The 13,279-nt window shown below is 41.6% G+C and overlaps 2 protein-coding genes across 4 annotated transcripts; one reads left to right on the top strand and one right to left on the bottom strand.

The window, feature by feature from the left end:
* Positions 1–342: 342 nt before the first annotated feature.
* C1H12orf73 (chromosome 1 C12orf73 homolog) lies at positions 343–2,198 on the bottom strand. Its single transcript, XM_048964909.1, has 2 exons — positions 2,054–2,198; positions 343–1,623 (listed from the first exon to the last, which is right to left on the bottom strand). Exons 1-2 carry the CDS (start codon positions 2,159–2,161, stop codon positions 1,528–1,530), a joined length of 204 nt encoding a protein of 67 aa, XP_048820866.1. The 5' UTR covers positions 2,162–2,198; the 3' UTR covers positions 343–1,527.
* Positions 2,199–2,230: 32 nt separating this feature from the next.
* Positions 2,231–13,205, top strand: TDG (thymine DNA glycosylase). Of its 3 annotated transcripts, none has more exons than XM_048964878.1 (10): positions 2,231–2,325; positions 4,311–4,459; positions 5,199–5,428; positions 5,935–6,004; positions 7,545–7,680; positions 7,771–7,853; positions 7,930–8,024; positions 9,484–9,655; positions 9,775–9,903; positions 11,125–13,201. In XM_048964878.1, the coding sequence occupies exons 2-10, from the start codon at positions 4,366–4,368 to the stop codon at positions 11,262–11,264; spliced, it is 1,149 nt and encodes a 382-aa protein (XP_048820835.1). In that variant the 5' UTR covers positions 2,231–2,325; positions 4,311–4,365; the 3' UTR covers positions 11,265–13,201. The 3 variants fall into 3 exon arrangements, with proteins under 3 accessions (XP_048820835.1, XP_048820825.1, XP_048820844.1); XM_048964868.1 differs by having other exon boundaries at positions 2,320–2,422; positions 11,125–13,205; XM_048964887.1 differs by lacking the exon at positions 2,231–2,325 and adding an exon at positions 2,443–2,757.
* Positions 13,206–13,279: the final 74 nt, after the last annotated feature.

The following is a 13,279-nucleotide window of genomic DNA, read 5'->3' as shown; positions in this document are numbered from 1 at the left end:
GTTAACCAATATTAGGAGGCCTGTGTGCTCTTAGTAAAGAAACTCATCTTTAGAAAATCATGCTAACATTTTTCTGTATTACATTCTAGATTATGCTGAACAGAACTGAGCTGTAGTCTACAGAGGTGGGAAATGCCAACAGTTCAGTGGAGTTCTACTACAGAAGAACAAATAGGACTTTATGCTTGGCCATAGAACTTGACTTTTCCATAGGCTTAACCTGTTCTCCTTGCTAATCAGCTGTTGTGGTTTAATGCTCAGCACAGTGCAGCTGCTCACTCACAACCCCTCGGTGAGATGGGGGAAGGGAATCAGAAAGGTAGAAGCAAAGAAACTCATAGATTGATGTAAAAGCATTTACTAGCTAAAGTTGTGTATGAAAGCAAAATAAGGGCTTCATTTGCAGTGAACTATTCAGCCACTTCCATCAGAGCAAGACCGAGCATGTGTAACACCTTCCTGAGAAACTGAACACTAACACTTTGGCCAGTTGGGGCAGCTGTTCTGGCCATGTCCTCTCATGCACTCCCAGCCTCTTGCTGGCAGTGCAGCAGGAAAAGCCAAAATGTCCTGGACCTGGTGCAATAAACACTACTCAGCAACTGTTACCAGCATTATTCTCATCTTAAGTCCAAAACACAGCACCATAGTAGCTAGCAGGAAGATTATCCCAGCTGAAATCAAGACATCAGCTTAAAAGCTTCAAACTCCTGTAGAATTGGCCAAGCACAAGTTCACATTTTTTTATTCCGAAGAATATTTACACTGCAAATCAAAATTAATCATACATACTTTGGTATACAACATATTACACTTTTTACAGTATTTGTTTGTTTTTAGCATATACTTCATATAGTTCTGCTTTCAAGAAAGAAGAAAAGCTTCATTATTTCACGTATGGACTTCTGCAGTTGAGAGAACTGACCAAATGTTCTAGCTGTCCTATACGAGCTGCTCCAAAAGTAATGCCTCCTGTGCTATTATGTTGGTCCATGATGTCAGAGGGGGATGTTGGTGGTATAGCAGTAGAGGTTGAACCTTCTCGTCAGTGTTCTTGTTACATTTCGTTGCCGTGTAACAGAGGACAGCAGAGGGACAATCTGGTAATGGCATCTGATGTGGAATTATGAATGAAGCAAAGGTGCATCACTGAATTCCTCCAGGTGGAAAAAAAAATGCACTCAGTGACATTCATTAACGCTTGTTATGGAGACCAACCAGTGGATGTCAGCACAGTGAGGCAGTGGGTGCTGTGTTTCAGCAGTAGCAATGGCAACATGAACGACAAGCTGCATTCCCAATGGCCACGCGCAACTGTTACACCATGAAATGAAGAGTGCCTCCATCCGTTCATGCACACAAATTGACTAATGGTGGCAACTACGTGGAGAGACATTTTTGTAGCTTGGAATTTGCTCACATACTCTTATAGTGCTTTTTATATCGGTTATTGTTTCCATGGAAATAAATAAGCATTACTTTAGGAGCAACCTAAGTAGTTCTCAAAACACAAAAAGCAAACTGCAGTCAATGCTGCGATGTTTCAGCTTGTTTTGACCTTGCTTTCAGACCCAGCAGCTCTGTTCTCAGCTCTCCAGGCTTAGGAGGTATTTCAGGTATACTCTGTTAAAAACAGAGAAAGATGTCACTGTTGTGGAAGAAGAAAAACTGCCATCACAACAACACTGCAAGAGACAGCATTATCACAGAATCACAGAATTGTAGGGGTTGGAAGGGACCTCCAGAGATCATCGAGTCCAGCTGTCATTGCATCTCCCAGACCATACTAATTTTTACAAACAAAACATCTTTAACATCTACCTACTGCCTTTTTGAAATCTGACTTCAAATTTCGAAGCACGCTTTGAATTAGAGGAGGAGAAAGAGGCACAGTTTGTTTAAAGGCACAAAGCTGCCCTTGGCCACTCGATACGACGCGCAGCGTACCTTCAAGGCACCAGCTGAAATTTCTGTCAAGGTTTTTTTCATCTTGGTGACAGAAAGAGAGGTTCCGTTACCTTTTATAAATTATTTAGTTTACGGCAGCACTTACGAGGTCAGGCCGGTAGTACCGGTGCACCACCTCGGCTCCTGCGAACATGGCCAGCATGCTGGCAGCCAGCGTCTTCAGGTAAGTGGACCAGGGCACACCCGCGGGCATGGCGGCCTACCGTTTCCCATCAAGTGGCGCGCCGGAAATGCGTCACTCTTCCGGGCAGCCCACGCGCAACTTCCGGTTGCTGCTCAGCCGACCCCTCCCCCGACTACCCAACCGCACGCTGCCATTGGCCGGTGCTGGTCACGTGCCGCGCGGCTGCCCGGCAGGTCGGTGGGGATCGGAGGTGGGGGGGAGCTTTGACAATAGCCCGATGGCCGCCGGCGGGGCATCGCGCTCGGCCATGGAGGCCGAGGAGCTGGGCAGGTAGCGGGGGGAAGCGCCGTGCTGGAGCTTCGCCGCGGGGCTGCGCCGTTATCGTTCTTTTCCCTCTGCTGGGGGACCGGGGCCGGAACTGGGGCTGCCCCGTTGCGGTCCCCCATTCCCTCGTCCTGAAGGAGCGCCGAGCGGGGGGCTCGCATGGACGGCGCTGACGTGGGCGCGCTTCCGGGCGGGGCGGTGTCGCTGGAGGCCGCGGGGTTGTGAGAGGGCCGCGGAGGGCCTGGGGGACCGCTGAGAGGGGTCGGCGCATTGAAGTGCGTGTCGGGAATCTTTGTGCGTGTAGAACGATTCGTGTTGGTGCGGGAATCCGTGTGTAGAAGGTGGGAATTGTGTGTGATTTAACGTCTGGTTTTGTTGTGGAGGACGTGGTTTTTCGCCTTTGTTTTTTTTTGTTTTTTTTTTTTCATTTGTATCTTGACGTGAAGCAGCGAGTTAAGTCACCACTTTGAATTGGAAATATTTACGTAATGCTCCATTCAGCGTTAGCAAGGCGTTAGGGATCTGAAGTCATGCCGAAAAAAAGTGATCTACAAACTCCTATGAGTGTCAGAGGTGAAGGGGGAGGCCCTCCTTCATCTTACTGGTTAGAATTTGGGGAACTTGGCTGGGATACCCTGCAAGCCATCCTCTGGTTTGTAGGGAATTTTACAGCCTTTAAAGGAAGGGGATTTTATAAGTATGTATGATAAGAACATGTCTTGAAAGAAGGCATCTTCTTAGAGACCTTTCTCCAATTAGATCCCCTCATGTTTCTGTAACTGATTCTGTTCCATACTTATTACACAATCACCCATATTCTTCATGTCTCAGCTGTGCTCCCTAATGTAAATCCAAACATCAGTTTTGTTTGTTTCAGGAACTGTGTGAATGTTTTATATGAAATGGAACAGTTCCAGCAGCTAAGCCAAGAAATTTGGTGGGTTGAGAATCTCAGGTTGGATGTTAGGAGCAATTTGGGGTTGGACTCGATGATCTCTGGAGGTCCCTTCCAACCCCTACAATTCTGTGATTCTGTAATTTCTTCTTGGAAGGAGTAGTGCTGCAGTGGCACAGGCTGCTCAGGGAGGCGTTGGAGTCACCGTCCCTGGAGGTGTTACAGAACTGTGTGGATGTGGCACTGAGGGACGTGGTCAGTGGGCATGGGATGGTGGTTGGGCTGGGTGATCCTGGTGGTCTTTTCCAGTCTTTATGATTCTATGAATACAGATTTGTTCTCCCTGATTCAGAACAGTTGTTTGCTTCAAAATTAGCATCCTGTCCTCATGTCCATGGGCTCTTCTGGCATAAATCTGATTGACAGAGTGGTTCTTAAACATCCCTTGCATGATAAAGAACAGTTCCTTTTCAAGGGTGGCCTCATTTCTATATACCTAAAAACTGATATATTTATGAAGAGTTGTGATAAAAATATTGAAAATTTACTGTTTGTGAAATCTTTTCAATGTATTTGCATAGCAGTAGAATGTATGAACAAAGTGCCCACAAAGTAGCATTAAGAGAATGTTTCAACTCAGTTGTGTTGTGAGCTGTTGGTGGATAGACGGTTGATGTGGCTAATGTGGGCTGCAGACAGTTTTCCCCACTGTTAAGGGAAGCTGTGTGCTGTCCTTAAAATTGCTGTGGTTCTTCTACTTTATAGCAGTTGTGGGAGAGCTGGGCTGTTGGTGTTGGGTGTAGCAGCACCTCGTGGCTGCCATGCAGTTGGACTTCTTAACGGAGTTGAATAATTTACTGCCTGGTTAATAGAGTAGCTGGAGAATGTGAGTGGCTGCTTGGCAGTCTTGATAAAGATAGATGTTTACAGCCTCTTTGGTACATCACTACATTACTAAATAGTTGATGATTTATGCTTCTTGTTTTCTCTCTTTTTAAGATATTACGCTTATCTCCAGCAAGCTCAAGCTTTTTACACATTTCCGTTCCACCAGATGATGACTGCGCCGCCTACCATGGAAGCCATGACTGAGCAGCCAACTCTAGAGGGCATTCCGGAGCCAAACCTTGCTCAGGAACCTCCTAAAGGTAGTTTGATTGGGCTAAGAGAGCTAAAATCTTAGAAATTGGTTGGAATAAACATATGGATATGTATTTGTCTCAGTAAACACTTTCTTTGGAGCTGCTGGGTTTCATTTTCTTGCTAGTCTTTGAGAAAGTATTGATTAATTGCATTTGTTTAATAATATTTATTACCAAAGAATGAAACAGCTGAGAAGTAAACCCTGGACCCTCAAGTTCTCCTCCATAAGAAACTGTGAGCAGTTGATGCAGTGTTCAGTTCCTGTGTGGTTGTGATAAGTTCAAACCTTACCCTGAGACCTGTTGCTTTTGGTATGCAAGTCAGTTTCCTCAGTACTTTATATGATTTATAACGATGCATTCACCTATTCAGAGGCTGAGGGGTAGATAGTAGACTAGAATTCAGCATTCCTCGGAACCTAAACTTGCATGTTCTGGCATATTCTCCAAAACAAGTGAAACTGTCTCTAAAAGATCATTGCGTGCAGGATGCAAACAACATAGCCTAGCCATGAGGTTATTGTTGGTTCGTATCCTAAATCAGCATAGTTGCCTGTGAGTGGTACAGAAACACCCAAGCTGAGCCAGGAATACTAAAATCCATCTGATAATTGTTTAATTTCATGAATTTTGTAGGCATGTTTCTGTTTGATATCTTTTTCTAGTCATAAGTGCAGTTCATTCTGTTTGAATGTTCATGCTGCAGCCTTAGAAATGTTCAAAAAATGTATTTGCTATTTTTCAGAAGTTAAAAAAGGTGGAAGGAAGAGAAAAGCCAAAGCAACTGAGCCAAAGCAACCTAAGAAGCCTGCTGCTAAGAAAGAAAAAGCGACCAAGTCGAAAGGGAAACAAGAAAAGATCACAGATACTTTTAAAGTGAAAAGAAAAGTGGACCGTTTTAATGGTGTGTCTGAAGCTGAGCTTCTGACAAAGACTTTACCTGATATTTTAACCTTCGATCTGGACATCGTAATAGTGAGTAACTCGCAGTTACAGAATGAGGTAGAAATGGTCTGTGCTGTGTTTTACAATCCAGCCACAGTGGTTGTGATTTACATTCCTTTGTTATTTATCTTTGTTACTTACACCTTGCAAGATCTTGCCATGAAGTTTCTAAACTGCATCCTGTGTGTACAGCTGCTTTGCATTTTCTGTTAAGAATCATAGTAACATAACTCGGATTGCTGAGAAGTCTTACGTTTAATGCATAGTCATGAAAGAACATTACTTGACAGTTCACCAGAAGTGCTACAGCAGTGGCTGTGAAGCACGCTAGGAGGCTGCTCTTTTGACAGTGCACATCAATGAAACCCTACTGTAAAATTGCCAGGTTTTTGAACAATGCTGGAAGATATCAGTGATGTGCTTTTGTTTATCGACAGTAACTTCGGAGAGTGGAATAGGCTTCCTTCCTGTAACTTGCATTCCTGACCAGTGAGCCATGTTCCAATCATTAAAATGGGCTGTATCTTGCTTTGCAGATTGGCATAAATCCTGGCTTGATGGCAGCTTACAAAGGGCATCATTACCCTGGACCTGGAAACCATTTTTGTATGTTTTCTCTTTATTTATGGCATTTGCAGAACTGTTAGAACTTATGGTACTTTAATTAAGCTGTTGGGTTTTTTAGGAGGAGTGATTTTGCTTTTAGCACTCTGAGAGTGATTAAAATCCCATAACTTTTTCTAACAAATAGTGCACATAAAAAGGAATAAAATGAAAGGCTTTGAATTGTCAAGTAAATGCAGTTTATTGGATTGTATCACTACATAACTTCTTAATGTGCAACGTTAGGAATAAAAATCAAACAATTAGTCCTTGAGTTATCAAGGGGAAGTCAGCAGGCATCAATTCGCAACAAAACTATTTGTGTTTTCCTGAGGAGACATTTCAGCAAGTCCTCTTCCTTGTACATGTATTCATTTCTGCTAAGTGAGCTTCCTAAGTGATGAAAAAACAGCGGCCGCTACCATTTCCCAGCAGGCATATGTAGCACAGCTGATTCTCCAGAGTTTTTTTTTAGCCTATTTTTCTATTTAAGTAACATTTTCTGCAGCATGTTCTCATAAAGAAAGGTTGTATGTAAGCTCTGTTGAGCTATGCTGTTTTGCATAGCGAGAGTCATTCCAGCTGTGGTAATAGGGAACTCCACGCAGGCTGATTTGCAGCCCTGTGATATTCCAGCCAAAAAACTTCTGGTACCCAGCAGACCAGTAAATCAGGTATTATTTCCCAGTGTTCTGCAAATGAGCTAATCTAATAGTCTCATTTGTCAAGAAGCAGACTAGTTATACGTGCTGTGACAAATCCAAGCATTTGGAAGTGTGTTGGACCATTTGGAACTATGTGGTTAATCTGCACTTAGAGACTGACACTCTATCCAAACTATACTTTTATATGTTAAATATTATTTTAAGATGCTAGTGGATACTATCAGAGAGGCCAAGTGCAATAAAAGCAGTGACAAATATGTAAGAGGAAAACTAATTTCTCCTATAAGAAAAGGTTGAGGGAACTGGGCTTGTTTAGCTTGGAGTAGAGAAGGCTCTGGGGAGACCTCATTGTGGCCTTCCAGTACTTGAAGAAAGCTTATGAACAGAAGAGGGAACAGCTGTTCTTGAGGGCAAATAGCGATAGGACAAGGGGGAATGGTTTTAATCTGAGACAGGGGAGGCTTAGGTTAGATATTAGGAGGAGGTTTTTCACACACAGGGTGGTGACGCACTGGAACAGGTTGCCCAAGGAGGCTGTGGATGCCCCATCCCTGGAGGCATTCAAGGCCAGGCTGGATGTGGCTCTGGGCAGCCTGGTCTGCTGGTTGGCGACCCTGCACATAGCAGGGGGGTTGAAACTCAATGATCATTGTGGTCCTTTTCAACCCAGGCCATTCTATGGTGCTGTGATATGATTCTATGATAACTTACTGTATTTGTCACATCGTTTCCCCCAAATTAGCTCCTGCTCTATTAACATAGACTCTTCCTTCAGTATTCCATTACTGTGCCTCGGTAGCCAAAGGTTTATTGGTGGTGGTGGTTTTTATTGCCATCGTGTGTTTTTAAAAGCAAATACCTGTCTTCCTCTTTTGCAGGGAAGTGTCTTTTCATGTCTGGTCTAAGTAATGAACAGCTGAACCATATGGATGACCACACCTTACCACATAAATATGGGATTGGATTTACAAATATGGTGGAAAGGACAACACCTGGAAGCAAAGACCTCTCCAGGCAGGATAACATAGGACAATACCATACTTGTTAATGAATTAATGGTTGTTATTATAATTTTTAGTATTTTCTTTTTTTTTTTTCTTCTAGTAAAGAGTTTCGAGAAGGAGGGCGAATTCTGATGCAGAAATTACAGAAGTACAAACCTCGTATAGCAGCTTTCAATGGAAAATGTGAGAATCTTAATTTTGAATGAATTTGTTCTGTTAGCAGCCTTTTTTGTCCACTCATCCTGTCCTCTCATTTCAGGTATCTATGAAATTTTTAGTAGGGAAGTCTTCGGAATCCGGGTTAAGAACTTGGAATTTGGATTGCAGCCACACAAAGTACCAGAGACAGAAACTGTAAGTACTGAGGGCACTCTTTTTTGGTCATTTCAAAACTAATGAAATCTTAGGGCTTACACCCTCTTACAGTGAAGTCAAAATACAAGGAATGTGAAGGACTTTTACTTAATTAGAGAAAGATGGGGCAATTTTCAGGCACGTCTGTTATACAGCTTAATCAGACTGGCAGATATTATTTTGGAAATAGTGTATTATGATTAGTAGATTAGTTCATTTTATGTGGAGTGTTTAAAAAGAATTAATAAAACACGTGTGCCTTTGCAACTGTCATCTGCTTCCATCTGATTATCTCTGTGCAATTACCTGTCTGCTAATATTACTGAATTTTGATGCTGGGAGCCACAGCTGAGGAAAAAAAAATATGAAGTCCGTGATTGAGCTTACATTCTGCAGCATTTCTGTTCTGAGCATGCCCTAGCGCTTCAGTCAGCCTCAGTCATCTTAAGCTGGTTTGCAGCCTGGAATTAAATTGGATGCTTAAAGTACAACAGTTTGATGAAGAGTGCAGTAATCACAGGCATCTACAGTTGGAAGGTACTCGTTTATCACTGGCATCTGGTGCTGGAAAGTATCCAAAAGATCAGCTTTGTATCATCACAGATAGGTTTGTTTAAATTGTTCTTAATAGCAAAGGCAGCAGCATTACCTGCCAAGGCAGCTCATTCCAGAGCTTCATTACCTTTTCAATTCAAACTTTTGGGGTGTTTTTCTATCCATCCCAAATTATTAGTGATTCAAGTTTCAAGTGGTTTAAACTGTCCCTCTCTATTGGTGGAGTGTTGCCATCAGAACCTGAAGAACTGTTGGTGATAAAATGCTTCCTTCTTAAGTAGCTTTTCAGTACTTCTGAAGGAAATGTAAGAATGATAAATAAGCCTCCTTACAAGTACTTGTTCATCAATACTGTTATGTAATGAATGTATTGGTTGGGATTTTTTCTCAACTAACCTCAAGCCTTTAGCTAGGGCTGCCAGCGGAAATGGAAACACCAAGGTTGACTTCAGTTAAGTTGTATGACATAGGCACACGTGGCCAAGAAGTAAGGCTAATTATTAACTCATTATGCTTTTTGTGCTGGATTTGGGTTTTTGCATACTATCACGTAGTCTGTGGCCTTTCTGGCTGTGAGCTCCACTTGTTCACAGAGTTCTGCAGTGTGCTTCCCTGTCTGGCTTATGCTTGTAATTATTGTAGCACACATTTGATCACCTCCTACAGTGTGTAAAAGAGTGGTGTGAATTGTCTTTGTTTCATCAGCTGATACAGCCCCTCTCTTTAGGGCAAGACAGCTAGCTGGACAGGAAAAATAAACTCCTTTTATTCTCTCCTAGAAACACCTTTGGTATCAGTGGATGTTTGTGCAAAAAAGTAGAACAATAACATGAGCTTAACTGTCAGTTACTCTTGATGCACTAAATATTAGGGATCAGTAATGCTATTTTTTCTTGTTCTTAAGCTGTGCTACGTTATGCCATCATCCAGTGCAAGATGTGCTCAGTTTCCTCGTGCACAAGATAAAGTTCATTATTACATAAAGCTAAAAGACTTACGGGATCAGCTGAAAGGCATTGCACCAAACACAGAGGTGCAGGAAGTGCAGTACACGTTTGACTTACAACTTGCACAAGGTATAGTGGTTATTGGAATTATCTTATAAAATGTATGGGTTTTTTTTCACATATTCTCTAGTAAAAATGTTCTTTGAACACTTTCTGTTCTTAATACTTGAGGTCTATTCTCTCTGCAGAGGATGCTAAAAAGATGGCTGTCAAGGAAGAAAAGTATGATCCAGGTTATGAAGCAGCATATGGAGGAGCTTACTGCGATCGTGCACCATATGAAAGCGAACAGTGCAATTTCTCTTCAAATGGAACTGGTAAAGGGTGGTGCTCGGGGCATTCATTCTCTAAGCCATTCTGTATAACTTCTTATAACCATTCCAATTTTCTACCCTTTAAGCAACTTCCACAATTCATACAACATATTTAAAGCATAGCAGCAGTTAAACTCTTACATAACTGAGGGAATGTGTCGTCTCTGTAGGAGGAAGGGGTGGGGAAGAAAAAAAACAAAAACATTTACTCTTATTTAAAATCAATCGTCTGCAACTTCAAACTGTTTTCCCAAACTCTGATTCATAGGATGTGACAAATAGACATAACTAGTGGCTTGCACAGTAAACTTCTTCAGTTGCAGTCACTTTTGTATGAATGTGTCTTGCTTTTTGACACTTCATGAGTTTCATTCGTAAGGAAAGCAAAGTCATAGAATGGTAAATGAAACTGTTCTATTATTGGTGAGGCAAATGAAGGAGGAGTATTTGAACACTGTAACCCGAGTAATTCAGTTGTGTTAGAGTAGCTAACAGAATAACTGTTAGAACAGTTTGAAGACTAGAAGAATGAGTCTAGTAACCTTGCTGTAACTATAGAATCATAGAACGGCCTGGGTTGAAAAGGACCACAATGATCATTGAGTTTCAACCCCCCTGCTATGTGCAGGATCACCAACCACCAGACCAGGCTGCCCAGAGCCACATCCAGCCTGGCCTTGAATGCCTCCAGGGATGGGGCATCCACAACCACAGCCTCCTTGGGCAACTTGTAACTATGACATTAGGAATTCTGTTTCCCAAAATACTACCAATTAATTTAAAATAATAACAATAATGGCAGAAGTAAACTTCTTCAGTATCTTGAAGTTTTTAGTCCTAATCTCAATTAGAATGCGAAATTTAATTTGTGTTATACTTACTCTATTTTGTCAAAGGGAATGTCCCTTTGAGAAGAAGAATTTTACTCAGAAAACACTGCAAAGTCAAGTATTCATTTAAATGTTGAGACTCTTAACTTGCATTTGTGGCATCCTTAACTTCAAAGAAGTTCTGATGAAAACCCAACGGGGGGAATGATCTGGGTCTCCAAAGGCAGGCATTGAAAAAGAATAAGTTTGAACTGCAGTCTGAGTAGGTATTGAAAAGTACAAGGGAAGATGCAAACTGCAAATATCTTTTTTTTAGATGGTTTTGTGTGGTTTTGTCTTAGTTGATGGTCTCAGCTGCATTTTCAACTGTACTTAATTTTTGTTTGTTTCTCAGCACCAAGCAATCCACAGTACTGTGAGGGGTCATCTTTCGGTGAAGTTCCTAATGGACAGTGGATGACGCAGTCCTTTGCAGACCAGATTCCAGAGTTCAGTGCTGGTATGACACAGGAACGAGAGGAAAGCACTGCATAAGAATTCTTTCTTCTCAGCTATGCATACATGCTGCAGTTTTAATGCAGTGATCAAGATTGGTACCTCGGTTCTCCAACTGAAGCATTTTAATAATATTTTATCTCCCTTAGATATTTTATTATAGTCCTAAGTAAGTGTGTGGTAGGCTCAAATCAATGAACTAGGTAATTTTAAGGAACTGTCCAAACCTTAAAAAAAAAAAAAAAATCCCTTTTTTTTGTATATGAGTTTCATATTTAATGTATGCCATTTCTTGCAGTTTTTGACAAACTGCTTTCTCATTTGTGAAGATTCCTTTGGGGCGTTAATTTTATTCCATGAATTGTAAAGTAGGAGTAAAAGCAGCAGTATACTTTTTATTGATGCATCAATATTTGGATATCTCATAGTCTTTTTATATCTAGAGGGGGAAATGGAAGTGCACCCTTATCTTACATGAAGTGGTGCTTTTAATCATGCACAGTTAAACAAGTGGTGCTTTTTAAGACTTCCTTTGCACTTCAGGGCAGGAATAGAGAGCTCTGTCTATTTGGTGACTGGACCATAGTCGAGTTTAAGGGAGCAGAGACAGCACTGGTCAGGAAAATTCACGTCACTCAGGACAGGGCCTAAAGTATTCTAGTCTTAGAATAAGGTGTTCTTATCATTCCATTTCTTTCTCCCTTAAATTCCAGTGTAAAGGAACTGGAATTCCTTAAAAAAGAAAAGTGGTTCTCAAATCTGTGGCATTTGTCAGTCACTTCTCTGTGATTAGTCTCTTCTTCTGAAGCTTAGCAAGTGAACAGTTCATATGGCAGGGAATTGAAAGACTGTATTCCCTGTAAAAACCCATCTGCAGTTATGTTATTTGTGTCAGGTACAGTTAGCACAGGGTGAAACAAGATGGTGCTTTAGCAGTTTTTTTTATATTACTTTCTCCTTAAGACCTTAGGGGGTGTTTTTCTTAAACATCTTATGTGTAAAAAAGATTACTAAGTTGAAGACAAGGGCAGGTGTTCCATTAATTAAGTTGACAGCTGTTGGAACTACAGTTTTCTTCTGAGGAACTTGTTCAAACAATACACAATTTTGGCCAATATTGGCGACTGAGAAAGAAAGGAGATTCTGTGCTTGTGCCTGATCATCATCTACTTTCCCTCTTCTATCACGTGAGGAAGATATGAAGTAAAAGCAATAAGCTGGTCAAAACGTTCACGTTTTGATGATCTTATGAGAGAAGGTGCTTCACATACTTGAAAAATAGAGACAAGCAGTATCTCCGTCCTCGGTGCTGCTCGCAGGTTCCTGTTCTGGTGCTTTATCCTTTCCTCACAGCCGCTGGCAGTCATCATGCATTGAGTGCAATTAGTTGGCGTAGATGCTAATCCTGCTGTAACAGCTCGCACTGAGCTCACACACTGCCATCCTGTTGTGAGGCAGGCATGATGTTTACAGTTCTCTTCCCAAATTATGTGGCTTAACTGAGCGTCTGAAATCAAGAAAGCGTGCATTATGATTGTATTTATCAGCTTCAGCATAAAGCTGCTCCGTATGGTGTCAGAACGGCATAGGATTTGTCTTGTCTGTTATTTAAAGTGTACTGTATCACGTATTGCTGTTTACATGGATGTTTTCCCACAGGTGCTCAACGTACCTCGTGTCAGGGATTTGTTACAATTCAATTTTATTTTTCAGCAAAGTTAGAAGCGTGTAACTCTCACTGCTGGTGAGATAGCACAGTAGTACAGAACTACTGTACTGCTCTCCTGTTTGAGTTGAAGGGAAAGGTCTCTTTTGGAACAGAGGCACCTACTAGGTGTAAAATACAGTTACATGTATAATGACCTTTTCACTCAGTACTGCAGTTTGTGTACTCCCTTGGGACCGGTGCTCTTTTCATTACAGTAATCCAGAGGTTCTTAATCTGTCTTAAATCTCTCCCTGTTTCACAATAAAATCAGGAATTGTATCACAATGTCTTTGAGTGTCCTTTTACATCCTGCTAGCGGTGGCCTAAATACTCTACAGAGCTACAG

This window comes from Lagopus muta, chromosome 1 (genome assembly GCF_023343835.1).
Source record: "Lagopus muta isolate bLagMut1 chromosome 1, bLagMut1 primary, whole genome shotgun sequence".
Lineage (NCBI taxonomy): Eukaryota > Metazoa > Chordata > Aves > Galliformes > Phasianidae > Lagopus > Lagopus muta.
This window is presented reverse-complemented; position numbering and strand designations above follow the sequence as displayed.